Genomic DNA, 27,571 nt, shown 5'->3' on the forward strand with positions numbered 1-27,571 from the left:
TTTGGTGGAAGTACTTTTAGCTTAGCCAATTTCATTGAATCCAATTACACCATTAGCATCTCGTGCAAAAAAAATAAAAAAAGATTTTGATTGTGTGACCAATGGAAAATGAAAAGTTGTTATTTTCTAGGCTGATTTGGCTAGGAACTAAACTGTCATTTAAGGAACCTTTCTGCCATACCATATTTGCAGCTTGCAGCAGGCACAATGATATTATGCAGCACCTGAAAATAGTCTTCAGCAAGCTAACTAGGTAAAAGCACTGTTTAAAGTCGTATGGTACATGATGTAACTACAACTTTAAGCTTTAACTCAAGCGTTAAATTGGAAAATTATCAAAACTTTTTTTTAAATTTCTTGAGCAACTTGCTAATGGTCAGTGATTTATGCTAAGCTAAGCTAAAAGTGCTCAGATGGGGAGATCAGCTGAATGGATTAAAACATGGTAAAACTTAACCGCTTAACTCTAGATAACCTGTAAATATAGCATATTTTCAAAAAAATTGGTGTGTTCCTTTAAGAACAGTTAAATCATGGTCTGTGATTATCAAGTGATGATGTAATCGCTTTTATACTAGTTTTTTATACTGTTTATCCAGAAGAATAAGTTTCACAGTGTTATTTGTGTCAGCATTTGACCCAGTTATGTCTTTTGGTAGGTATTCAGGGGCCACCTGGTCCACAGGGTCCTCCAGGTAAGTGGCATTTATTATTTATTATTACTATTTTGTTATTTTTAAGCAACAGTTTTTTCATTTATTTTTAATATGTGAATTTCAAGTTTTTATTTGCAGTCAAAGCAATAGTTCACCCAAATGAAAAAAAAATAAAAATACTCTCCAATTCATCACCATCAAGGGGTGAACTGTGCCTTGAATGTATGTAGTCACGATTTAAAGTGGTCATAACACACACAGTTTCTGCCATTTTCATGCCAAGCTGGAGTACATACAGTATAGAATAGTATTGTATTATTCCTATTGCAATTTAGTTTTATCAGGTTATTAGAAGACAGGTAAAGCTGTACCAATTCTCTCCTAAAACAGTCAAGCCCTTGGATTCATGTCATACACTTAGCTAAAACATCACAAGCGTTTTTGCATATTAATTTTCTACAAGCTCCAACATTTATTCGACATCTATTTTAATCTAGCTTTTTCTCATTGTCCAACAGTCAGAGTGCATGAAACAGTACTGAACATGCCCTTGAATGAAAGAAATGTCTTATCATAGGAATTGGAGGTCCAGGACCTCCCGGTTCACAAGGATTGCCTGGAGAACGAGGAGAAAAGGGTGATGAGGGACAGCCTGGAATCTCACTTCCTGGACCACCCGGGAGACCCGGACCAACAGGACCACAAGGAATACAAGGACCACCTGGCCCCCCAGGACCATTCAACAGTGATGTGGAATGTAATCGTGGTCTTCCTGGTCCTCCAGGCCTGCAGGGGGAGCGTGGGTTTACTGGAGATAGTGGGCAGAAAGGTTTGTCTTCTAGTGTATACTAGAAAATCTTCTTTAGCATCTTACATCTTAATCTGCTCCCTTGTTCACTAGTCTGTGCACTGTCTCTGTAAGTCAGCTATTTTAAGTGCTATCTCAATGGCAAAATAATTCTTGTCCAGTGAAACTTTCACATACAGAAAGTCTCGTAATGCACCATGAAAATCTGTAAGATCGATGCTCACTATGCTTCAAGTTTTGAAGCACAAAATATGAACCAAATCATTAAACATAACGACAAGCAATATATGTTTTTTCTGAAAATACTCTGTTATTTAATTATATTTAAAATGAAGGAACATAGCTAGACAGGTTAAGAATAATCTAGCAAATATTTTAATTTTATAATAAAAGTTTAATGGTTGAAAAGTGGCAGAATTAGTGTACACAACATACTAATTTACAACCTCTGGTGCTAGGGAGCTGATTGAGTTGGAGCCTAAATCTGAACTTACACTTAGAGTTTTAGATGTTTGAAGAACTCTAATGTCAAATGTCGCAGGTCAAAAAGGCGAGACTTGTGTGAATTGTTTCTCCAATGGAAACCCTGTCCCAGGACCCCAAGGTTTTCCAGGTCCTCCTGGAAGTCCAGGTAAGGTTCAAAGCAACTAATAATAAGCACTCTCTCTTATAATGAATTGTAACCTGCAGATGTTGTACAATGCTGTTTTACATAATAAAATTGTGTAATTCGTAAACAGAAATGCAGAAAGATCTATAATTGTACATGTTTTCAGGAATAAATGGCTACTTAATATGAAACATTGATGCTTTTAAGCTGAATATTGTGCTTGTTTTATGTCAGGTGCTCCTGGGGCGTCTGGATCTAAAGGAGACAGGGGATATCCGGGAGGACCAGGGCTTATGGGCCCACCTGTGAGTGTTCTCTCCGTCCTAATTACATAAGATTTCGATTAAAGTGGCAAATACTTCAGAGTGATTTAGAAGTACATACAGTAATCACTTTATACTTCCAACCTTAGGGAATACCTGGACCTCAGGGTTCCCCTGGACTCCCTGGAGAGAAGGGTGACCCAGGCGATACCCTCTCTGTTCTTGGCGTGAAGGGAGATAAAGGAGACACAGGTTTTCCTGGCTCTCCAGGTCTGCCGGGACTCGAAGGAAGACCTGGACGTGATGGAGTGCCTGGTCCACCTGGCCTTAGAGGACCACCTGTTAGTGTTTGTTTATTTTGCTTTATGCCCAGCTCACACTGCGATTTCAGCCATGATTTGATTGTCTAAGACAAATTTGGGAAAAAAAACTCCAATAGTCCTAGGCTAAAACTCATAGTCTTTGATCATTGGTTTGACATGTTCGCTGATGGCCGTTCACTAATGGCCGCTGAGATTTTCCCTCCAATGAGGTTCTGTCAGTGTCCGAAGATTTTTGCAGTGCGACCTTAAACAAGAATCAGTAGGAGCGCCGAATCTTCAAACTAATGTGGACGGTGTAAAAAATGTAGGTTTCCACACTATTCCTTCATGTTGTACGAACAGATATCAATTAAGTTAACGTATTTTTTTACAAATGTAAGTTGATTGAACATAAAACAATTAATTTATCCCAAATTAAAATTTATCCCAAAATTTATTCAGTTCTTTATAATTAGGTAGTTTGAATAAGCAGCAAAAACATTTTAATTATTATTATTATTTTTTTTGCATGGAGAAATGTCAAAACTGTTTTTTTTTTTTTTTGGTTTATTGAGGCAAGCAGTGAGTAAAATTATAGCTACAGGTTGTTTATGTATAGAGCAGTGATTCTTAACCATGTTCCTGGACCACCATTTTACCAGGTCTCCTTAATCAAATACACCTGATTCAGATCATTAGCCCTATAGCAGAGACTGATAGACCTGTAATGGAAGAGACAGACAAAGGAGACATCCAAAACATGTAGTGTTGGTGGTCCTTCAGGAACGTGATTGAGAAACTCTGGGTTGAGTCATGGAAGGATGACTTCAAACTACGATGAATTTTCTTGCATGTCTGTGTTTGATGCATCGTCATTGTTGCTCAGTCTGACATTATGATAACTGAGATCTTACAGGGTGACATGGGGATTGGATTTGTGCAGTCAGAAAAGTATTTGTTAAATAATGTTATTAATTACTCTCCCTCATTTGCTTTCAATCTCCGGAGACCTTTGTTCATCTTTGGATCACAAATGAATATGTTCTAGGTGAAATCAGAGAGCTCTCTTTATCATACAAAGCTCCAAGAAAAAATTTGTGCACCTAAAAACTTTTCAAATAACTTTGGTCACCAATATTAACCAATTAAACCAGGGTGGATTTTTACTACGGGTAAGAAAACGCTTGTGTGTTGTGCTGCTGAGTCTAATAGGAATATGTCATTCTGCCTCTAGTAAACCCAAACCCTGATATTATAAAATATAGGAGAAGAGAGTCATATTTGTAGTTTTTTTGCCACATAAAAGTGATCTCAGTGCTTTTGTATGATTACATTTGAACCACTGAAACTGAAATCTCTCCAATCAACTGAAAACTTAGTTCTGAAGATGAGCGAAGGACTCAGGGGATTGAAACGACTTGTGGATGCAACCAGTGACAGATTTTTCTTTTTTGGGTGAACTTACCCTTGGTGGCTTTCACATGAAGCTAATTTTCACATCTAAAATGAGAAACCCTACTTTACTTGACTTAACAGCTTTGCAAAACACTGATTCAGCACTGAATTTAACAGGGTTTGGGACTGAAAGGTACACAAGGTCCCAACGGTGAACCTGGTTTGCCAGGACCTCCTGGAGACAGAGGTTTACCAGGTTCCCCAGGATTTGGTCCTCAAGGACCTTCTGGAGAAAAAGGTATTCAGGGTGTTTCAGGAAGACCAGGGGCACCTGGACTACCAGGTAAGAAACAATGCAATGTTTATTTAAAGTTTTCTTTACTTTAAAGAGCCCCTATTATACATTAAAAAGGTCATATTTTGTTTTTGGAGGTCTCCAAACATTGTCTTATAATATGCATTCATTTTTACCTAATTATCCCAGCGATTTATTTATTCCCAAACCCCTCCTAATCTGGGCTGATTGGACGGATGACAGTCTGTTGCGATTGGTCGACAGCGTTCAGTATGAGACAGAGTAAAATGCCCACCACGGCTTATCAACAATATTGAATTAGTCAGAGTGCGTAGTGTATGTGTGCGCTTACCTGCCAACACTCCTGTTTTTTCCTAGAGTCTCCCGTATTTCAGACCCATCTCCCGCCTCCCTCCTGTTTTGGTATTTATCCCGGAAAACGCCCAAAAGTTCAACCCCCACCACCCACAAGCTCTGACAAAGTCCCACTCACTAATAGTTTTTTCAGATCCTTCCTTTAACAAACGGCCGATGAATCCCCCTTTGTAAACGTGTAGACTGCAGAAGCACTCGTCAGAAAAATGACGGGAACACAGCACAAGGCTGGGGCTATAACGCTGAGGAAATTTTGCAAAAATAAACCCAAACCACTGACTCTTCACAGTTTCTTCTTTGGGTAGTGAAAATAACACTAACTTTACCTTACACTTCCAAATATATTCAGCAGAGCACAGCATCTTCACAACTTTATTTAACAGGGATCTGCTACAGTGCGTGTCTTCCTCTTTTTCTTTGCTACTGTGTTTGTGGGCGGGGCTGAGGGTTTAAATTTTCCTGGGTTTGCGTGTGCAATAATTGAGATGGGCTTAAGTTTCGTATCAGCATCACATTGACACTCGTTATCAAGACGATTCATTTGAAGCACTCTGAGTCAACTCTTTTATAGACAAAATAAACACTGTGCACTATCAGATTTAAGCCATAGCTGGATATTTCACTTCACTTAGAGGTGTGTTACCAATGTCATTTGTTATTTTGTTAATTGTCATTTTAAAAAAAATAATAGGGGCTCTTTAAGGATCTTATTCAGTTAAAATGCAGTTTATATAAAATGTATTTAGGCTATTTTCTGCACCATTCAAGGTAAATATCTACCGTAGATTAGTCTTGAAAATCTAGATGGCACAGAATGATTGCCCTCTGTATCCAATCAGATTTCTTGCTTAACATTTAAATACTATGGTTGAGTTGTCATAGCCAATAGAGTAATCTGCTGTAGCTGCATGTGCAGATCTAATCCTACAAGGCTAAATGCATTTACATTCTCTTTTTTATTAATATGACAAAACCCTTCAGAGTTTTTGACAGCTTATTTTCTTATGGAGCACATTTTTTGTAGCTTTCAGTTTGGTAGTGTTCTACTATGGACATTATCTCAATGTTTGTTTTTATGAATAGGTCAGAAAGGTGAACCTGGGATGACTGTGCCAGAAGTTGGTGAACGTGGACCCCCAGGACAGGATGGAGATCCTGGTTCACAAGGACGTCCAGGTATAGAATAAAACTACCTATCTCACTACGCTTTGTTCAGCAAACATTTTGTGCATATGGAGCAGATTAGAATTTAAAGTTCAACAGAGAGTGTTTAATTTTCTATGCAGGTGATTCAGGCCCACCTGGACAGCCCGGGTTCCCAGGTTTGCCTGGGTCCAAAGGAGAGCCTGGTCTTCCTGGTATTGGTTTGCCAGGACCTCCTGGTGCTAAAGGTACAATACATATATGTATATGTATATTCCTGCCAGTGCTATTAAGCACTAATGAACTCTTTCGCATGCAGTTTGAAAACAGATTTTCCAATTCATCAAAAATTATTTCAAACAGAAAATTTGTTTTATTCATTAAAAAGGTGGAAAAACTTAATCAGTTCTTGCTTTGCTTGGAAATTGAATCCATGTTCTTGACTTTGCTAGTAATGAACTCTACTGATTGATCTACAGAAACTTGTTAATCTGAATGCCAGAAACATTATCAAATAACAAACAATTGGCTTAGATGAAACAGACACATAATAATCTCAATAGGCAAAGATTTGTCCCTATGTCTTACTGTGTTGTCCGTATTGTTGTTTAGGATTTCCTGGTATAGCTGGTTCCCCTGGTGGACCTGGCATTCCTGGACGACCAGGTTTAGATGGACTGCCTGGTCAGCCTGGATTACCTGGATCCAAAGTATGAAACATTTAATGTAATAAAAAGTAAATTGAAAATATACACTATATAGTAATTTTGTACCTTTCAACAGTACACACTCACAAATGTTACCATCAGTATTGTAACATGCCAAGTTATTGTAACAGATCATTTTTTCAGTTTCTGAGTCATTCTATTGCATTTTGCCAATATTATTCACCAATCAAGTTTAAAGCTAAAGGGGTATTTTTTTACATATTCAAATTCAACACTTATATACTTGCTATACTTAATTCTTATTGGTCAAACATGACATTAAAAGGTATGTTATTCCCTGATAACAATTAATTAAACTAATAGCACAGTCTCGTTTGGCAACTGCAAATTGATCTTTATCATTAATGAATGTATTTTAAGTTCAGTACTTTGCATGTCTTTTTTTGTGGCATATAGTTCTTTAATAAGCAGGATAATGTTCGTTTAAGCATTTGTTTTTATGGAATAAAGACCTTCAGACTCTTATAACAGTGTTCTGCTTCAGGTTGGCTTGCTGATAAGCCTTTTGGGCTTTATTCTGCAACCAGCCGGATGTACATTATCTCTTTCTTAAAATGCAAAACAGTTATTTAACAATTAAATAATGTTTATTCTTCATCAAATAAATTTACCCCGCGGCAGGCAAACACAGGACAATGTTAGACGAACTCTTCAAATCATCAGTCATATTCACGACTCTAAGGTGCCAGCTGTTCTTCTAAGTCTTGATGCAGAAAAAGCCTTTGATTCAGTCAATTGTTCTTTTCTTAAGTGTATCCTCACGCAGTTTAATTTCCATGAAAAATTCATCAGGGTTATCCAAAACATATATTCTTGTCCTATTGCAAGAATCAAAATAAATGGTAATCTCTCAGAAACCATCACACTGGAGAAGGGCACGAGACAGGGATGCCCCCTGTCCCCTTCGCTTTTTGCATTATTCATTGAACCCCTGGCACAGTGGATCAGGCAAAATACAAAGATAAAAGGTATTAACATTAAGGATGATGTACATAAAATAGCTTTATTTGCGGATGATATTCTAACGTATCTGAGGGATCCAAATGAATCATTGCCTGAATTGTGGAATATATTACATACCTTTGGGTCTATGTCAGGATTTAATTTGAATATTAAAAAAACACAAGTATTAACCTTTAATCATAACCCTCCAAACGATATTAAAAATGAGTATCCTATAAAATGGGATTCTAAATGTATTAAATATTTAGGAATAAATATTCCCAGGCATATGACCAATTTAGAAATGCTTAATTATGGTCCCATTAATAAGACAATAAAATTAGATATTGCAAGATGGAATCTTCTACCATTTTTTAACATGAAATCTAGAATAGACTCAATCAAACAAAACATACTTCCAAGACTGCTTTACTTATTTCAGTCTTTACCTGTTCCCCTTGCGAAAAAACAATTTTCGGAATGGGACAGACTGATCTCTAGATTTATATGGCAGGGCAGGAAACCAAGGGTAAAATTTAAAACCCTGCAATTGGGTAAAGAAGAAGGAGGGGTTGCCCTTCCATGTTTGCAAAAATATTTCTGGGCAGCACAACTGAGATGGATATTCTGTTGGTGCAATCCAGAATACCATGCAAGATGGAAAGATATAGAGATTGGCTGGTATGATGAGTTCCCCATTCAAGCAACTATTGTGGATCAAAAATTAATAAAACAAGATAATCAATGGATCAAGGTAACCTTAAAAATTTTGTCTGAGATCATTAAGGTTTATAACCTAACAGACTCGATGAAGGTTTTGAAATGGGCTTCATACGACTCAGACTTCAAACCAAATACTTTAGATATGCGTTTTAAAATATGGACTAGGAAAGGGATAACAACTTATTCTTCAATTATGGATAGAGGATATTTATTAGATTTCAATTCAATAAAAGAGAAATTTAATTTAGACTCTAAAGACTTCTTTAGATATCTTCAGCTCCGACAACATTTCTATCAAAACATTAAAAAAGACACTGATGGGGATACCAATAAGAGTGCTCTGGTGAAATTATTCTCCTCGGAGTATAAGGCTGAATCAATGTCAAAAACAATAACTAAATCATATAAATCACTGATGGACCTACAAGGGGATTCATCTCTGTACATTAAAGAAAGATGGGAGAAAGAAAGTGGCATTATCATTTCAAATCAGGATTGGCTAAATGTATGTAAATTACAATGGGCTACTTCCCGTTCTTCATATTGGAGAGAATTTTGCTGGAGAAATATTATTCGATTTTTCCTTACACCAAAACAGAAAATGTCATTTCATGGAAACTCAAATTGTTGGAGGCATTGCGACTCACAGGACGCTAATCACTTCCACATATTTTGGGGATGCCCTAACATTAGAAGTTTTTGGAAAGAGATACATAATACTTTAGAATATATCTTAAATTTTTCAATTGATTTTAGCTCTGAGATACTTTACCTAGGTATGCTTTCAATGGATTCCTTGGATAGAAAAAGTAAATATATGTATAGAATTATCCTTGCTTCAAGTAAGAAAGCCATTACTAGATGCTGGTACAAACCTAGTCCACCACAAATACAAGATTTGATAGATATTTTAAAAAATATATTCATTATGGAAAAAATAACATACAATGTACACAACCAAACAGATATATTTGTCGACTTGTGGCTCAAATGGATTGAATACATTACTCCCACTCAACCAAATGTTTTTCTTTTATAGAGTTTTAAGACTTATTTTTACTGGTTATACTGCCCCTATATGTGTGTATGTGTATGCATGTATATGTGTGTATGTATATATGTGAGTTGTGTATGTATGGATGTATGTATATATGTATATGTATACTGTATGTATATGTGTATATACATATATATTTTTTTATATATATCTTTTTTTGTCTGTAAATAGTTTTGATTAGAATAATAGAAAATAAGGCAGAGGGCTATGTTCTGTTACTGTCCTGAAGAAATTTGTGTTTTCTCTTTGGTCCCTGATTGGGGAATTTAAATTGTAAAAAAAATGTAAAAGTGGCATATGTATATCGATGTTGTGAATTGTATCTCTCTGCAATAAAAACTTAAATATTAAAAATAATAATAATAATAAATAAATAAATAAAATAAAATAAAATAAATTTACCCCTTTGTGAACATAAAATGTTAATTTGAACATTAGTATATATTTATGAGTTAATATGAACTGAAATATGAATTTTTAATCTAAATTTAAAGGAATAAATGAGAATGCTACTGTATGTGCATCTGTGTTAATTGTTGTGCTCAGAGTGCATTGTGGCTATACATGAGTAAACTGAATTTGTAATTAATAGCTTTGAGTTTAAAGTTTGAAAATGTGTATTTTCCCTATAGGGAGATCCTGGTTATGGTCTGCCTGGTCCTCCAGGTCCTACAGGATCACCAGGCATTAAAGGTGGACCCGGTCCGAAAGGTGATTCTGGTTTCCCTGGAAGCCCTGGTCAACCAGGCCGCCCAGGTCTCGATGGGGCTCCTGGACCTAAAGGTAGAGAATTCTTTCATGTTCAAACAGAAATGAAATAGTAATGCTGTTCTCAGCTCCACTGAAGATGCTTTTCTTTGGTGTGGAATCATCTAAGACTTGACATTTTTATTTGTGAACTTAGGTGATGCTGGTTTTCCTGGTGGTCCTGGTCCTCGTGGCCCCCCTGGGGCTCCTGCTTTTGGTCTTCAGGGCCCTCCTGGTCCTCCTGGAGCTCCAGGCTCTATTGGATCTCCTGGTATGTCTGCAACTGTTGTATTTGATTCAGGCCGATCTTGCTTAAATGCAACAAAAGGTGCTCAGTCTTAGAACAGACTAGTTTAGGCAATATAAACTATAGTTATTTATTAGCAGCCCACAATCATTTATTTAGTCTAAAGATTTCTAATTTTGTGATCTTCAAATGTGTGTCAAGGGAAGTGTGTCTCACAAGCATTTTCAAACAATGATGCAAGGTTTTTAGCATTACGATTATGTAGTGTTTCCCACTATTGTCATCTTTTCTACTTCAGGAGTACCGGGGGCGAATGGAGAAAAAGGAGACAGAGGCCCTCCAGGTCTGAGTACTCCAGGCTTCCAGGGTGATAGAGGAATTGCTGGACTTCCTGGACCTCCTGGTCCAGTTGGTCCACCTGGAGTTCCAGGCCGACCTGGACAAGATGGCCTACCAGGACTCCCTGGTAATGCACTGATAGCAATATCCACTAATTAGCAATGTGATTTTTTTGTTGTATATGTATGTCTTTTTTATCTTGGACTTTCTCTACTAACCCATTATCATTACTAAAGGATCTAAGGGAGACATGGGCTCAATGGGGCCTCCCGGATCAAAAGGCAACCCCGGCAACCCTGGAGCTCCCGGCTTTCCAGGACCAAAAGGTCTGCAATCTTACTTTTTCTTAAACAATTAATTAAAGTCCCATGTTAAGTGATGTATCATACTATTGCTTTACAGGAAATGACGGTATCCCAGGACAGTCAGGAAATCCAGGTTTTCCAGGGTTAAAAGGAGACAAAGGTGAAACAGGCATTCAAGGCCCGCCTGGCATAACCACATCTGCAAGTGTACTAAAAGGACAAAAAGGAGAATCTGGTGTTCCAGGTGAGCCAAATTTGTTAGCTTCTAGGGTACACACACCATGATGGTCAACATTTTGTTTGTTAAAGTAAGTAAATAAGTTGTCCCTTGCAGATTTCAGATATCTATACTCTAGCGTTGCAATATTAAAATCTCTCTGACAAAATCTACCTGGTTTATCAGCAAATATGTTGATTCACCACTATTTGCATACATGTGTAAATCTCTTTGACCAGGACCAGCTCTTATTTTAAGTAAACTGAATCAAAGCTCAAATTTTAATAGAATCTTAAAGGAATCTTTTAATTGAAGGTGTATTTTTGTGATTCATCAATTGTCTTCTGTTTGCTATATAGGTTTTAGTGGACCACCAGGACCAAAGGGTATTACAGGTATCTCTGGAGATCCTGGTCTGCCTGGGCAAGATGGACGACCAGGACTACCAGGACCCCCAGGTAAAGCACACATACATTTAAATGTAAGCCATCAAAAGCATCTTTAATCAAAGATTCGAAATATAGACTGCAAATGACTGCTTAATGATTTTTTTAATTTCATGTTTAGGCCCCAAAGGTGATGCTGGTCTCCCAGGAATTCCAGGTTCTCCAGGAGCCACAGGATTAAAGGGGGCCATGGGAGAGATGGGATTGCCAGGTCATTTCCTTACTCACATATGTGTCTAAGCCACAACTATTTTAACCTTCTGATACCTTGAAGCTCAACTGAGGTCTTTTTTTGTTTCAGGAGTTCCTGGAGTCAAAGGAAATTCCGGCCAACCTGGCCAACCTGGCCAGCCAGGATCCCCAGGTGGACCAGGATTCCCAGGACCTAAAGGTGAAGCTGGTGTACCAGGATACGGATTACCTGGAAATCCCGGACCTAAGGTAAAAATATAGTGTTTACTTTGTGAACACTGGGAATATTGGCTTTGATATTTAATACATTCGATTTTATTTAATTCTCAGGGTGAACCAGGCACTCCAGGCTTTCCTGGACCCGCTGGCTTGAAAGGCCAGCCTGGCTTTCCAGGACCTCAAGGCTTGACTGGTAGCCCTGGACCAAAGGGTGATCCGGGACTCCCAGGATTTCAAGGTGCACCTGGCAATCCTGGCCCAAAAGGTTTGGATGGTGCTCCAGGCCCTGCAGGTTTAAATGGAGCACCTGGTAGGCCAGGAGATCCCGGACGATCTGGATTACCTGGTATCCCTGGAGATAAAGGTCTTGCTGGTCGTGATGGTATTCCAGGACCAGCAGGTCAAAAGGGTGAACCAGGTAGGACTGTCTACAGAGGAATGTGTTGGATGTGCTTAGTGTAGCAAAAGAAGCTAAATAAATTTTTTTGTTTGTTTGCTTTTTTGTCAGGTGCTCCAGGCCTTGGTGGCCCAGGCTTGCCTGGTCAACCTGGTTTGAAAGGTAGAGATTTCTTATATATTCATTTTGTACACCAGTTATGAGTCCTTGTAATGATTTTCCTAGCAGATTTACTGTGATTTACTGTTTGTCTTATGTTATAGGCGCTAAAGGAGATCCTGGTTTTCCGGGTCCTGCCGGTAGTGCTGGATTTCCTGGTCCAAAGGGTGATGCAGGATTTCCTGGCTTGCCTGGTCAGACTGGTTCTGTAGGACCACCTGGGCCTCCAGGCTTGCCACTGCAGGGACCTAAAGGTATCCAAGGTCCACCTGGTCCCCCCGGAAGAGCTGGTAAAGTCGATATATTATATTACCTTTTGTCCAGGTCTGCCTTCTGGGTTCCACCATGTCATGAATCATTATCAAATCAAGCTATAAAGAAGGTACCTGAAGTAAGATTTCTAAAAAAGAACACATTTTGTCGCAGCACTTCAAACATGGCCAACAAATATCCACACATATATAGACACAATTATTTGGTTCACAGTCTACTACTAATAATCAATTATGTGCTTTGCTCCTCTTTTTATGTATGCCTATACAATCCAGCAACTGCAGATTAAGGCTTGTAATTGTCATGGCAATCTCCACATAGTTCAGTTTAATAAGGTTTAACACGTGCATTTTACCTACTGGCAGAACTTTTAGGTTGTAATTTGATTTATAGATTTAACAAAACATCAGGTACCAAAATTCAAGTTTTCTTTGTTGAGAAGCGCTTCAAAAGGACAGTGCTATAATTGTGACCCAGAGGGCATACTGGCTTTGCTTTTGTTTGCTTGTTTGACTGATTTGCATGGAACTTTGCACAAAAAATTGTGATTACACCATATCTTTGTTACTGTGCACAAATACACTCACTCTGATATCAAGAACACCCACTGTCTGCGTTCCCTTCACTGAAAGTCATCACTTTCATTTCCTTAATTATGTGTCCTGGTTTGAAGAGAAATGAATCTGCATGCATGCAGAGGTTTTATGCATTGATGTTTCTGTTGCCCAGTCTGTGAGTGTCACACACAGTGTCTGCTTCCCCTGGTCATGGTCAGCTGTTCACCCGTCCACTCGTCTGTTATTGTTCACAGTTTAATGTCCCTCACAGGATACCGTCCGTGTGCCTGCAGCCAAATTCAGTAGTTTTGAAAGAGGACCAACAGGCACTTTTGCATGAGAAATGTGCTGGTTTGTAAGAAATGAAAGCCAATGCAGGACTATCTAAAATGGGCTCCATCTTGATAAAAATGTACAATATTTATAAAAATTACATCTGAGCTAGGTTGATAAGTACCAGTGTTGGGTATAAATAGTTACAAAGTAACCAGTTACTGTAAAATTACTTTTTTTGCTAAAAAAAATAAATAAAAAAAGTAATAAATAAAGTAAGGGAAGGTAATTCCTTACTTTATTTATTTTTTTAGCAAAAAAAGATATTTTTTGTAATTTAATTACAGTAACTTATAATATACTTGCCCTAAATGCTGTAAAAAATGAAAGTTCTATATAAATCAGAGTAATTGTATATTACAAATACTGTATATTCTGCCAAATAATTCTATTTTAACTAAGGAAAGTTAAATTTATCAAGATGAACATGCTTAAGGAAAAAAATGAATTGCGTAAGAAATTAATTCATGAAAATATAAACAAAAATCAGCAAGTGCCAAGAACAGGGGTCTGTTCTTCATACCTCGCTTAAATGATTTAAGATGATTTGGCAGAACCTGGATCTTTTAATCTTGATAACTGATCTCTGCCTAATTGGGTCCTTCAAACAAGGTGTGTTGGGTGTGTTGTAAAGGACTGATCTATCGATCCTCAAATTCATGATCAGCAATGCATCAATTGGCTGATGGCACAGCAGGGTAGTGACATCATCTGATTAACATTAAATAATCTATTTAATTCAAAATTATATAAAATATGTATTAAACTGTTTGTCAAATATAACACGTAATACACATTTGTTGTGGGCTGCAGGCTTTACACTTTCATGTGTCAAGAGTATTTAGCAATTTATTTAGTTTTAGATACATTTTAGAGCAGATTTTCTGTACTATAGACGCCAATGCCTATTTTAATTTCTTAATCGGCGTAAGGAATTTAAATGAATTTTGCATCAAAAGAGCATTTTGATATTGGTAAATGTCTGCAACTTTTGCATAGCATTAAATCAGCGGCATATTAGCTATCAAAAACGTCTGCATGTTTGCATAAATTATTATTCCTTTATACAAAGAAAACAAAACAAAACTGTTGAATATTGTGCATGTCCATTATACAGAAATTGTACTAAAGCTGGATCAGTATTTTAAAATAGTACGCATATCTATCTAAAAAAAATCCTTATTAATAAATGCTCTCTTTGATTCTCTTGGGAAGAACCACCTCGTTTTTGTACTTTTGTTTCAGAGTGCAAATTAAAGTTTAGTTTTATTTATATATATTTTAAAACTTTTATGTATATAAACACATAATATTAGTTGTTATAAAATTATAAATGTGTATATATAAACTTTTTAAAACTATTTTACTTTTTATATAATCTATAGGTTACTACTGTAAGAAAATAGCAGCATTTGGTGCACACTTTCAGTATTACCTTTGCTTGAACTGACCCAATCTAATCATATTTATATTAAATAATCTGCTGCTCCCGAGCAGGTCGAGCTACCAGAACTGTTGCATTGACAACAACCCTCGGATGAGTTTTGAAGAACGAAACGATCCTGGATCATGATAAATCGTAAATAACCAAATCCAGCTAATTGACTAATCCACGTACGAAGAACGGACCCCAGGACTAAACTCACTGCAGTTTGATAAATACTGCAGCTGTTGGACCACATAATGAATGTTTTTGAGAATTTTGGGGAAGTTTCAAGACTTCTTATGCAATACAGTAATTGTTTTGATTTCAAATGTGCAGTTTATTATAAGGATAGTTCCTATTTGAAAATGTTTGAAAATGATTTTGAAGATTAGACTTCCACCGTGTTAGCAGCTGTTCAGCTTTCATTGCACAACTTGTTCAGCAATATGATGGAGGTCTGTATCCACTTGTTAAGCCAGGACATGATAAACTATTTCTGGGTCCAAGTCGCTACTCATTTGAATTGAGAAAATGACCACTTTGTAGTCATATCACACATTAAAGTGAATTTTATATAAAATCATGGTGTACACAACAGTCTCTGGACTTGCTGCATCACAGACACCAATATTTTATCAATTTATAAAAAAATCAATCTTTTTCTAGCCATCAGACGTTAGTAATGGACTGTGATTGTAATTTTCGAAAGTATTACCGTGCTTTGTAGACATTTATTATATATACAGCAGTATTGCAGTGCTGCAAGTATGGTATCACTAATATACTGTTATTCATGTATTTTGCATAATACTAACTAAAGAATATTAGATTTCTTTAACAACTGCACATGCCAAAAAATAATAATATTATAAATGTATCAGTATATGGTATGTATGAAATATGGTGTCATTAATTTAAAACGTTTTAAAGTTTGTAAGTGTAATTTTTTTTTAATAAACTGAAAGTTTGACACAAACTTTAAGAATTAAAAGTGTTTAATGTCTATTGTTTTGATTTCTCAAGTCGTATTAAGTCAATTAAATCAGTTAATAAGCTAACTTTTCAGACAAAGTAATCAGAAAAGTAATTTAAATACACTTTAAAGGATGTGGTTAGTAATAAATAATTTTTGTAAAGTACTGTAGCTTTTCTGGAAGTAACTTACCCAACACTGATAAGTACAATACCATAAGCATTTGAATTTGAGGATAGGAGACCATTTCGGCTGGTGTCTGTTATGCTTTGCTTTCTGGGTATTATATGCATTTTCTGTTTCTTGCGCCATGGTTCTGCTCCTCCTGATGTCATGGGATCATTGCAGGCCCGGCAGGTCAGCTTTTTCATGCTATAGAACAGATCTGTTTACTGTATCTTACAATACATATTTTCATCATTGTGTATTTTGTATGCAATGTGGTTATTCTACCACTTTTTAGAAAAAGATATTTATTTATTTATGTTTTAAAGATTTATATAATTGCTTTGTCAGTAATGTACTTTTCAACAAAAAGACAAAATAAATACAAAGTACATTTCTGAAATTTTATATTACAGTACAAAAGTATACTAGACTACATGTGGAACTTGCTGAGCATTATTAGATTATCAGCAGTATTACTCTGTTGGAATTTGGTCATAATATGATTATGAATGTTGCACAGATAAGCCAAAATTCTAAGAATAAGACTTTTCTGAAAACAATAGTTGGTGGAAAAAATAATGTGCATGTTTTATTATTCACAATATTATGATCACTGTGATGTGTACAACATTTATTCATATGCGCGTTAAGCTCAGTTTGCATTTATTTAATAATGTTTATATGCATGTATGCATACAACCATTCAAAAGTTTAGGGATCTTGAAATTTTTAATGAAGTCTCTTATGCACAACAAGGTTGCAAATATTTGACTTAAAATGCTGTAAAAACTGAACTATTGTGAAATATTACGATTTAAAATAACTATATGCTTTCTATTTAAATAAAAATAATTATTAATAAGTAATGAATACCAGGGATATTTGCAACAGTCATTACTCGAGTCTTCGGTCTAACGTGATCCTTCAGAATTCATTTGGCTAATTTGACTGCCGATTCGAATGTTATCACTTGATTAAATAGGCATCATCAGTGGTTATCAGCTGATAGATATGGACCAGTAGGGGACTTCAGCACTTAATGGTGGGCTCAGATGGCTGTTATCAATTATCCACATGATTAATCAGGCATAGATCACATGTGTCTGGAAGTTAACAAGAATAATTTATATTACTTATTAAATTTCCCTTTAATTGTATTTTTTTAACGTCTACCCCTACCCCAACCCTAAACCCAACATCACAGTAATGTGAAAACACATCTGGATGTGGAGTCTTCTCTGTTTGTATATCTGATTATCCACAAGAATTATTTATATTATTTATTAAATTTCTAATTCATTGTATTTTATTAACGACTCCCCCGACCCCAACACTAAACTTTACTTTACTTTACTTTCTTTATTGTCCACAAGTGGAAATTTATCTTTGGCTTCACCACACAACCACATCAGCGTTTACATTACACACATCACAGAAAAAACATTCAACACAAATACATTCAACGTCGTCACATATATCACATTAAAAACACAATTTAAAACCCTACACATAATTAAAACCCAGTATTTAAAATTCTAATGGCCCCAACCAACCATCACAAAAATATAAGACAGATCTGGATCTGGAGTCTTCTCTATTAGTGTTGCTGATTAACAACGATAATTATTTATATTATTTATTGTATTGTATTAACATCCAGCCTTACCCCAACATCACAGTAATGTGAAAACAGATCTGGATCTGAAGTCTTTTCTATTAGTGTTGCTGATTAACAATGATAATTATTTATACTATTTATTGTATTGTATTAACATCCAGCCTTACCCCAACCCTAAACCCAACATCACAGTAATGTGAAAACAGATCTGGATCTGAAGTCTTTTCTATTAGTGTAGCTGATTGACCAATTGAATTAATGATAACAACATTTTAAGCCTACCTGTAGGCGGTTGTGGGCCCCTAATAACATCTCTGGTGGCCCCCAAAGTGCGTGGGCCCTTAGAATCATGCTAACTTTCCCCCTCCCCCCTAATAGCGCCCGCTGTCTACTGGCCCATATCTATCAGCTGATAACCACTGATAACTGCCATTTAATCGAGTGATAAGAGTAATATCGGATGAATTTGATCAGTTGAATATAGCTGCTGACTAAAATTTTTATAATATTATTATAAAACTTTATAACAATTATTATTATAAATCTTACTGACCCTGAACTTTAGAATGGTAATGAAAATGTTATGTCATTTATGTTCAGCTGTTTCTTCAGCAATGCATTCATTTTAACATTCCTCAAATCATGTCCTCTTTATTTAAAACTTTCATCTCCTTCTTTGCTTCTCTTATTGGACTTTTGGGAACCCGTTGACCTTTGACACCCACTATAGGTCCCGCAGGTTAGACAACATGGTTTGATACTCACCTGTGTCATTGAATGCACTTTCTGTTGTACTCGCATGTTTTACCACTAAAGGTTGGGTAATGTTGGATGGGTAACATTCATGTGTTTAATTTTTATGTTTATGTTCAGGTCATAAAATATAGTTTTGATTGCTTAGTAGCTGATTTTTGCCTTCGCCTTCTCCTACAACATCTCAAAATCAGCACACTGTATACAAAAATATACATAACAAACTTCTACACAAGAGTTTACTGACAGATTGAATGATATTGACTGTGGTTTCATGATATGAGATGCATGCTGTTTGTTAATGTTTGTTTAACTGTTTTGTGGTAAAACTAACTTATGTTGTGTGAATATGAAGGTCCTCCTGGCCTTGAGGGTCCACGTGGACCTCCAGGTAGCGGAGGAGTGAAGGGTGAGAAGGGTTTGCCTGGAGTTCCTGGGACGCCTGGAGCAGCAGGACAGAAAGGAGATTATGGTTCTCCTGGGTTTCCGGTAAATATAATAAATGTCTTTTGTTTAGATGCTTTAATTAAAAGATAATCAAAGAATATTTAAAAATTACGCTCATCCAAGCTGGTTAATGCTGTTACACTTTGGGTTGTGCATGATTGTGTAATAAGAGAGACATAAGAGATTGACTGATTTCTCTCATACTATGGTTAAAACACCTCAAAACATTGTTCAGAGATTTTATTTCAAGACATTTGTCCTGTTTCTATGTTTAAAATATCCAATTTTGTGTAGGACTAGTTTACATAAATCTGCTATTTGGCAATTTATGACCATAGAATGTATAAAGTTATACATATATATTGTTATAGATATACAGTTTTATGTAAAAATTCAGGCACCCCCATGTGGCTGCATAATTATGTTCTCTTTCGTCATAAGAGACGATCACAGTGAAATGCCATTTAGTTCCTATTGAAAGCTAGATAATGTCATGTTTTTCAGACAGAAATCCATAGTGTAGCAGTATTAAGGATGTGTATAAATAAATTTAAGCTGAAAAATAGGCTTTGCAAAAGTTTGGGTGCCCTCTCTTTTGTGTGGATTACAAATGTAGTCACCTAATGCTGATTGACTATAACAAAAAATCCATTTGCGTGACTCAGTGAACCTTAACAATCCCAACACAGGTGCAACCAATCATGAAAATGGGATATTTAAGATGTAAGCTGATTGGTAGCTGTGCTTCTGCTTATTGTAAACATAAAAGTAGCAACATGGGAACCTCAAAAGAACTTCCTAATGGCATAAAAAACTAGGATAATTCACCAACATGAATTAGAAAAAGGATGCATAAAGCTATCATAAAGGTTTAAAGTCTCCACAGTCAGAAATATAGTAAGAAAATGGAAGGCCACAGGAACAGTTTTTGTGAAGGAAAGATGTGCTAGACCGAGAAAATATCTGAAAGGCAAAGGCGAAGATTGGTTAGAATTGTCAGAGACAACCCACAGACCACCTCCAAAGAGCTCCAGGAACATCTGCGCATTTTTCACAAAGAACAGCTCAATGGAAGCTGATGCAGAAGAAGCCTTTTGAAAAGTCGCTTGAGTAATGCAAAGGCTCATCTGGGCAAGCCTAAATCATATTGGAAAAGTATACTGTGGACAGATGCTACAATCATAGGTGCTTTGAATGGCGAAAGAAGAACACAGCATTCCAGGAGAAGAACATGCTGCCTACTGTAAAATATAGTGGGGCTCCATCATGCTCTGTGGATGTGTGGCAAGCTCAGATCCTGAAAAGCTTGTCAGAGTTAAAGATCGCATGGATTCCACCCATTATCAGCAGATTCTGAAGAACAATGATCAGGCATCAGTCAAGAGGCTGAAGATACGACAGGGTTGGATGTTTCAGATGGACAATGACCCAAACAATGACGAAACAATGTTCAAGAATGGCCACACCAGTCCCCAGACTTGTACATAGGGGTGTCAAAATGAATCGTTTCTTCGATGCACCGCGATGCAGACGCGGACAAATTGGTATCGGTTCAGTAATAATCATAACCGGTTATTACTGACGTCATTTACCTCATATGCGCTCTGTCGCGAGGGAGGCGATCGCGAGTATTTACAACGCTCTAACTACTTAATACTCATGAACTGTGCACAATTTCACTGTGTGAGTTTGAGAATGAAAGTAGCCTACTCCATTTCTCTCTCTCTCTCGCTCGCTTTCGCTCTGTCTCTCTCTCTTTCTCACACAAACACAGTGGCCCATTTGACCTGCTGGCGTGGCTTTTCTTCTCCTCTCGGCTGTTTTACAGCGTTACTTTTGGATGCAGAAACGAGTGCGTGTCTGCAGAGTTTTCTCCACCATGTCTATCATACATCAGCTGTGAGATCGCAGCTGCCGCCTGCCGCTTATCATTCATCTGAAGAGCGCAGCGCGCAAGAGCCAATCGCAACCCAATCAATCCCAATCAAAGGGGTGTAAGAGAACTAGACAAGGATCAGATATTGAGCTGGATATTTATATTTGTTTATATTATTTGCTTAATGCTCGTTTTTTTCAAAGTTACAGTTTATATATCTGACTGTTTGTATTAAATGACACAATTGTATTACAAATAATAACCTATATAAATATAAATATAGTCATACATTTTAATACAAGAGCTGCTGCTGTGAAAAAAATATAAAAGCATCGTCAATGCACCGTGATGCACCGAAATATCAAATTGAACCGAATCGATGGCATGATAATCGTAACCGAACCGAACCGTGAGACTAGTGTAGGTTCACAGCTCTACTTGAACATTATCCAAAATGTATGGATTGATTTAAAAAGGAGCATTCATGCTCGGCACCCATCAAATCTGACTGAACTGGAGAACTTTTGAAAGAAAGAATTGCCCAAAATCCCTTCAGCAAGAATTGACGGATTGTTCTTGGCTGTAAGAAGCATCTACAGGCTTATATTACAGTAAAAGATGACTGTACAAGATATTGATGCCATTATTCTTTTTGCACCTGTCTGTTTTTGTTAAGACTTAAATTGTATTGCATCTGTTGATTAAATTAATGTTATGTCAGAACTGAAATGTTGCTTTTTCCCTAAGGTATAAAGTATATCCAAATGAAATGGCTGTCATGAAAAGCCAGCAGGCTATGGCTTACAATTATGAAAATCATCAGGGGTGCTCAAACTTTTGCATAAGACTGCATTAATAAATTGTGTCTTTGTTTATTACTTTTGACTTTTAAGATGAAGTAGATACTGATGTTTGTTACTTGTTTTTGACAAGGGCTCCCCAGGGAGTCCAGGACCAAATGGCCTCAAAGGAGATCCTGGACCTCAAGGTGTTCCTGGTTTTCCAGGTCAGTTTGATTTTGATAGCCATTAAAGGAAACATTTACACAAGTAATAAAATGTCTGTAATTTACTCTACAGACACAGTAAGTGATTGGATGGTATCTTCAACTTAAACTGTTTATTTTTTCAAAAAAAAAAAAAAAATTGTAAAACTGTGCATTTGGTTGCTTAAAGTAGACTGTGAAAGGGCTGTCCTCATGGGACTAAACAAAATGTTTAAATATATATTAAAATAGAAAGTCTTCATTTAACTTGTAATAACATCTGATTGAGTAATAGATGGTGGGAATTATTACAAGCATAATTTATGAAGGCATTAATTCACATGATTTTTGCATGTTGTAGGATCTAAAGGAGTGTCTGGTCCACCTGGTATTTCTGGCCTCCCTGGTGCACGTGGTGATCCTGGAGATAAAGGTGTGTCTTTTTGATACTGATATTTTTTCATTCTATTGATTTCATAAAAATGCATTGTCTAATACTTCGTTTATCTCTTCTGTTCACAGGACCTCCCGGACCCCCAGGTTATGCTGCAGAGCCTATTGTCTTGAAGGGCGAGCGTGGCCCACCAGGACCTCCAGGTAATCCAGGCGGCAGAGGACAAGCCGGACCCATCGGATTGCAGGGACTCCCAGGTTAGTGGTTATTAAAGAATTCACGCTAAGCTATCAAAAATGTTTGCACAGGCTGGTAAAGGCCAAATAGGGCCTGATCTGATTTTTTTCCTGATCCTGTCTGATGTTATCTGATCTTTTAGGTTCGCCTGGCAGCTCTGGAGACCCAGGACCAATGGGACCTCCAGGATTTAATGGCCCACCTGGAAGGAAGGGAGACACAGGTCCATCTGGACAGCCAGGTAATATTAAGTTCAAATCTGGTCATTTTACAATATGTGGTACATCTCCACTGTTTACTGTCTGATGAAAGGCTAAAGCATTGAAAGATTTACATCCACCAAACATGTACTGTAATAGAATAGTTCCCCTGAAAATCTAAATTCAGTTTCACACTTTTATTTTCTATCAACATATTTAAGCCCACCAAAATTCAGAGTTGCCATTTTCCCTTTTGTAAGTCATTTTCTACATGTTATCCATGTTTAGTTTCTCAATGCAAGCATACAACCAAATCAAAGACTTTCAGAAAGAAATTATCGAAATGATTTCTTTCCTGTATTGGAGGCTTTCAGCTTCCTCCCCCTAATTCCAGGATGCAAAAGTACATAAGTACAAGTACATAAATCATGGGGAATTAGGAAATATTGTGTTAATAAATCAAAGTTATTGGCCTTGTTTGATGTTTTTGCCTTCATAATAACCCTTCTAAGCATAACTTTATCAGTTAACTGGTATCTTTCCCTTAAAGTTAACTTTTTTGATACACGATTTGATACACAGCAAAAACCTCAGAGTAAAATGAACGGTCCAACTTTTTATTAAGTGTCCTTAACTACTATGTACTTACCTCAAAAAATAAATACAATGTACTTACTGTGTTTATAATGTATTTGAGAACACTTTTGGTGCTTTTGAGTTGGGATAGAGGTTGGGTTATGGACAGGTTTGGTGGTATGGGTAGGTTTAAGGGTGGGTTAAGGTGTAAGGGATGGCCAACAGTGTATTTACAATATAATTACAAAAGTTAATTACAGATGTAGTTACATACATGTATTTAATCAAGCATAAGTATGAAGTAAATACAAGTATTTACACAATAAGTACATTGTAACAAACTATTAATTCTTGTGTAAGTACATATTAGTTAAGGCCACTTAATATAAAGTAGGACCGATTAAACATTAATGATGAACTTGATGAATATGAATTGATATGTTGAAAGCAATTGTTTTTAGTTAGAATGCCTAATATTCTCCTCCTATGCAAAATTAACATTGTAGGGTGCATACAACATATTTGCCCACCGGCAACTATTGTAGCCACACATTCAAATGTGATTTTCTAAAAAAATAAACTAAAATCTGGTGAAAATAAATGCAAAACATGTTCATATAGGACACAATTAGCAAGGCTACATGCATGAAACCATTTAGAAAAATTTGGGCACAAATAGGTTAAAGATTTTAATCATAAAAAGCAATTGTTTCTCCTGGCAAGGCTTTAATTAATAGTCTGAACTAATATGTATTGCCTTTACTTTAAGTCTAGTGTACTTTAGTTTTTTAAGTCTTCATTTGTGTTTCAATGATTAACTTGTGTCATCTAAAAAAAAATGTTATTTGGGAGTAATCATAGAATTTACGTTTTAGAAGAACTAACTAACTTTAGATTGTTCTTGAGAAGAAGTAGGCAGTGCTTCCTTTTCATGACATTTGCAGAAAAGTTCAACTTTTTGCAAATGTCATGATGAACAATAAGCACTTCCCACATTATCTTCACTTCCATGTACTGGCCTCATAATCACTAAAAAAAACAATTGTTTACAGGTCAGCGTGGTTACCCCGGCCCTCCAGGTCCAGATGGGGCTCCGGGGCCTCCAGGTATCACGGGAACTTTGTCTGGTGCACACGGTTTTCTGATCACACGCCACAGTCAGACCATAGAAGTGCCATCGTGTCCTGATGGCACAAGCCCAATCTACGAGGGCTACTCTTTACTCTACGTGCAAGGCAACGAGCGGGCACACGGTCAAGATCTGGGTGAGCAGTTTCACATGCATGTGCTTTTTCATGCCACTAGGGCTGGAATCAGATTCTCAAAAACACTACGAAAATGCTTTTCTTTCTTATATTTATTACTGTCTTGTCTCTAGTCCAAAAAATCATAAAACAAGAAGCATTTTCTAGACAAGCAAAACATATTGTACTGTATTTTAACGATCTAGACGCAAAGTCTAAAGGGTGCAAAAGCATTAATAGGTTGGTCCAAATCCACTTTTGCTCTTTTAAGGATGGTAAAATCCGCTCTGCACCACAGTGCATGGTCTAATAGGGTTATGCTTATTCTCTTAATGAGTTTTGGGTGTTTTGAGCACAACGTGCATAAATCAATCTCATCTCACATTCTCTTTAAGAGTCAGTTGCGTCAAGCTATGGTGCATTTGCGATTTACATGGCAGACTTTGTAAATAGAAAAACTGAACACTTCACTAGCAAGAAAACAATTAAACAGACCATCTGCAGCGTGGGAATGAGCCTCCTTCATCCGGCCTCATTGCTTTTTGAATTTGTATGGAGTAAGGAACGGTAAAAACTCATTCTACTGAAGACATTATTTAGCCTGCATATGTAATTTTTCATTTCATATAACAAATAATACTGCTAATAATAACATTATACAAAAGTAAACTGTCATGAATAAACTGAAAAAAGCCCCCTGGGATGAAGAAGGCATAAAGGCAGGGGTTTTTATATTTGTGTAGAAAATAAAAATTTTGTAACATTTGGTAACACTTTATAATAACTACACACTATAAGTCATTTACCAAGCATTAGCATCTAGTGAATTCATTATTTGTTAAGCATTAATTCTACATTAATAAACGTTAGTAAGCAGTTTATAACTGCAGCTACAAATGCTCTATTCTTGACTTATAAGCACCTAAATAATGTTTTTAATAATTGTATTTTCATACTTAGTTAATAAATTTTTTTTCATTACTAAATTAAGTATTGCATTATTTACAAACGAGTTGTATTTAAGAGTAGTTGAGGGTTTTTAGGATAATCCAAAATGAGTTAGTAAATGATTAATAAACTAATGAAATCAACATTTATATATCTTATTATTCAGGCATATGCTAATAGTCAACTAATATGTTAATAAATGCTTTATTAATTCAACTTCATGCAGTTTTGTGACCTAATCTAAAGTGAGGACTATTTATGCTTTATAAATCCCTTATAAATGACTATTACAGGCTCAGATTCAAATGAACAATAATCCTTGCAATCTTTTCTAAAAAGTAAAATTACTGTAAAGTTTAAACGTTGCTGAATAACAGGAGTGGCAAAATACAACATAAAACTGGATAAAACAACAACAACAATATAATAATGTAACAATATGATAAGATGCAATGTTTAAACTGTACAGTGATTTTATTTTAGATTAGGTTGCAAAGATATATTTTTTGTTTGAAGTACAGTTTCATTTGTGTATCTTTAAATGAATAGGTAGGAATAATGTCATTTGTCCTGTTTAGAATTTAACTGAGCCTTTATTTGTCATTTATAAGGGATATAAAGAGCATAAATAGTCCTCACTTTAGATTAGGTCACAAAACTAGATGAAGTTGAGTTAATAAAGCATTTATTAATATACATAGTAACCATTAATATATGCCTGAATAATAAGACATATAAATGTTGATTTCATTAGTTTATTAATCATTTACTAACTCATTCTGAATTATCCTAAAAACCCTCAACTACTCTTAATTACAAATGGCTTGTAAATAATGTGATACTTAATTTAGTAATGAAAAATAAATCATTAACTAAGGATAAAATTACAATTGTTAAACACATTATATAGGTGCTTATAAGTCAAGAAAAGAGCATTTATAGCTGCAGTTAAAAACTGCTTACTAACGCTTATTAATGTACAGTTAAGGCTTAAGAGATAATGAATTCACTATTTGCTAATGCTTAATAAATGATTTATAGTGTGTAGTTATTATAAAGTGTTACCTAACATTTTACTAATTTCATATATATATATATTTTTTTTAATTTGTAAAGATATCTGTGTATTGCTGTACATCCGGTGTTTATTAAGCATTGTGGAAGTGTTTTGGACCTGCATAGGCGCTTAACTAACTCACTCTGTGCTGGACTTTAGACCTGCTTTCAGTTGGTCAATAGCGCAGTCTATTTCAGTTCTTCAAATAGCAACACGTCAACAATGTGCCTTAACACACCTCCTTTATAGACCAGCACACCCATGAGTCCACAAAGTGGGGCAAATGGATTTATTATTTAAGCAATGGGAAAATTAAAGCTGCACTGATCTGAAAATTGCAACAAAATGTGCCAAACATATCTTGCACCTTATTGCGCTGGGTGTATAATAGGGCCTAGTGTCTTGTTTTATTATATATCAAAGTTAGGCGAGTTTTTTCTCAAAACAAGACAAAAAAATCTACGTAAGAAAACCTTTTTTTAAATCTTCTTTCTTGTTATTGACAAAATGAATGAAGGAATATTGATTGAAAAAGTACCAAGTTAATGCCTATGATGAATAATGAACCTCTATGCTCAAAAAAATGCTGGTATGTTGTAAATCAGGGTCAAATACAGACATTCAATTCAATTCACCTATTTCTATAGCGCTTTTACTATGTAGATTGTGTCAAAGCAGCTTCACATAGAAGATTATAGTAAACATATAGTGAAACAGTGTCCAGTGTTTTTAACCAGTGGGTTTTTTTCAGTTACAGCAATCTATCATGTTTTAGAGCACAGTAGTTACTGTAATATTATATTTAAAAAAGATGTTCATACACATGCATTTTGTATGGCATACTGTATGTATGGCGGCATGCCACAAGAACACTAAAATGCACAGTTCTGTTTTACTTCATGTTATTGTATAGAAATACATAACCACACTGTAATTACACT

The 27,571-nt window shown here is 36.0% G+C and overlaps 1 protein-coding gene across 3 annotated transcripts in view; it reads left to right on the forward strand.

Moving 5' to 3' along the window:
• Positions 1 to 27,571, forward strand: part of col4a5 (collagen, type IV, alpha 5 (Alport syndrome)) — a 97,806-nt gene that overhangs the window by 62,899 nt on the left and 7,336 nt on the right. For 2 of the 3 annotated variants that reach the window (XM_087258825.1, XM_087258826.1), the window contains exons 20-45: positions 660 to 695; positions 1,234 to 1,485; positions 2,006 to 2,095; positions 2,309 to 2,379; positions 2,487 to 2,678; positions 4,212 to 4,377; positions 5,788 to 5,880; positions 5,991 to 6,095; positions 6,460 to 6,557; positions 9,930 to 10,080; positions 10,202 to 10,315; positions 10,590 to 10,757; positions 10,867 to 10,956; positions 11,033 to 11,179; positions 11,512 to 11,610; positions 11,720 to 11,809; positions 11,900 to 12,039; positions 12,121 to 12,427; positions 12,518 to 12,568; positions 12,670 to 12,855; positions 19,022 to 19,155; positions 21,923 to 21,995; positions 22,336 to 22,407; positions 22,497 to 22,625; positions 22,748 to 22,846; positions 24,434 to 24,646. In XM_087258825.1, coding sequence (XP_087114951.1) covers positions 660 to 695; positions 1,234 to 1,485; positions 2,006 to 2,095; positions 2,309 to 2,379; positions 2,487 to 2,678; positions 4,212 to 4,377; positions 5,788 to 5,880; positions 5,991 to 6,095; positions 6,460 to 6,557; positions 9,930 to 10,080; positions 10,202 to 10,315; positions 10,590 to 10,757; positions 10,867 to 10,956; positions 11,033 to 11,179; positions 11,512 to 11,610; positions 11,720 to 11,809; positions 11,900 to 12,039; positions 12,121 to 12,427; positions 12,518 to 12,568; positions 12,670 to 12,855; positions 19,022 to 19,155; positions 21,923 to 21,995; positions 22,336 to 22,407; positions 22,497 to 22,625; positions 22,748 to 22,846; positions 24,434 to 24,646 — 3,366 coding nt within the window. 3 annotated transcript variants of the gene reach the window in all.

Source organism: Danio rerio, chromosome 7 (assembly GCF_052040795.2).
Source record: "Danio rerio strain M-AB ecotype USA chromosome 7, GRCz13ab, whole genome shotgun sequence".
In the NCBI taxonomy this organism is placed as follows: Eukaryota; Metazoa; Chordata; class Actinopteri; order Cypriniformes; family Danionidae; genus Danio; species Danio rerio.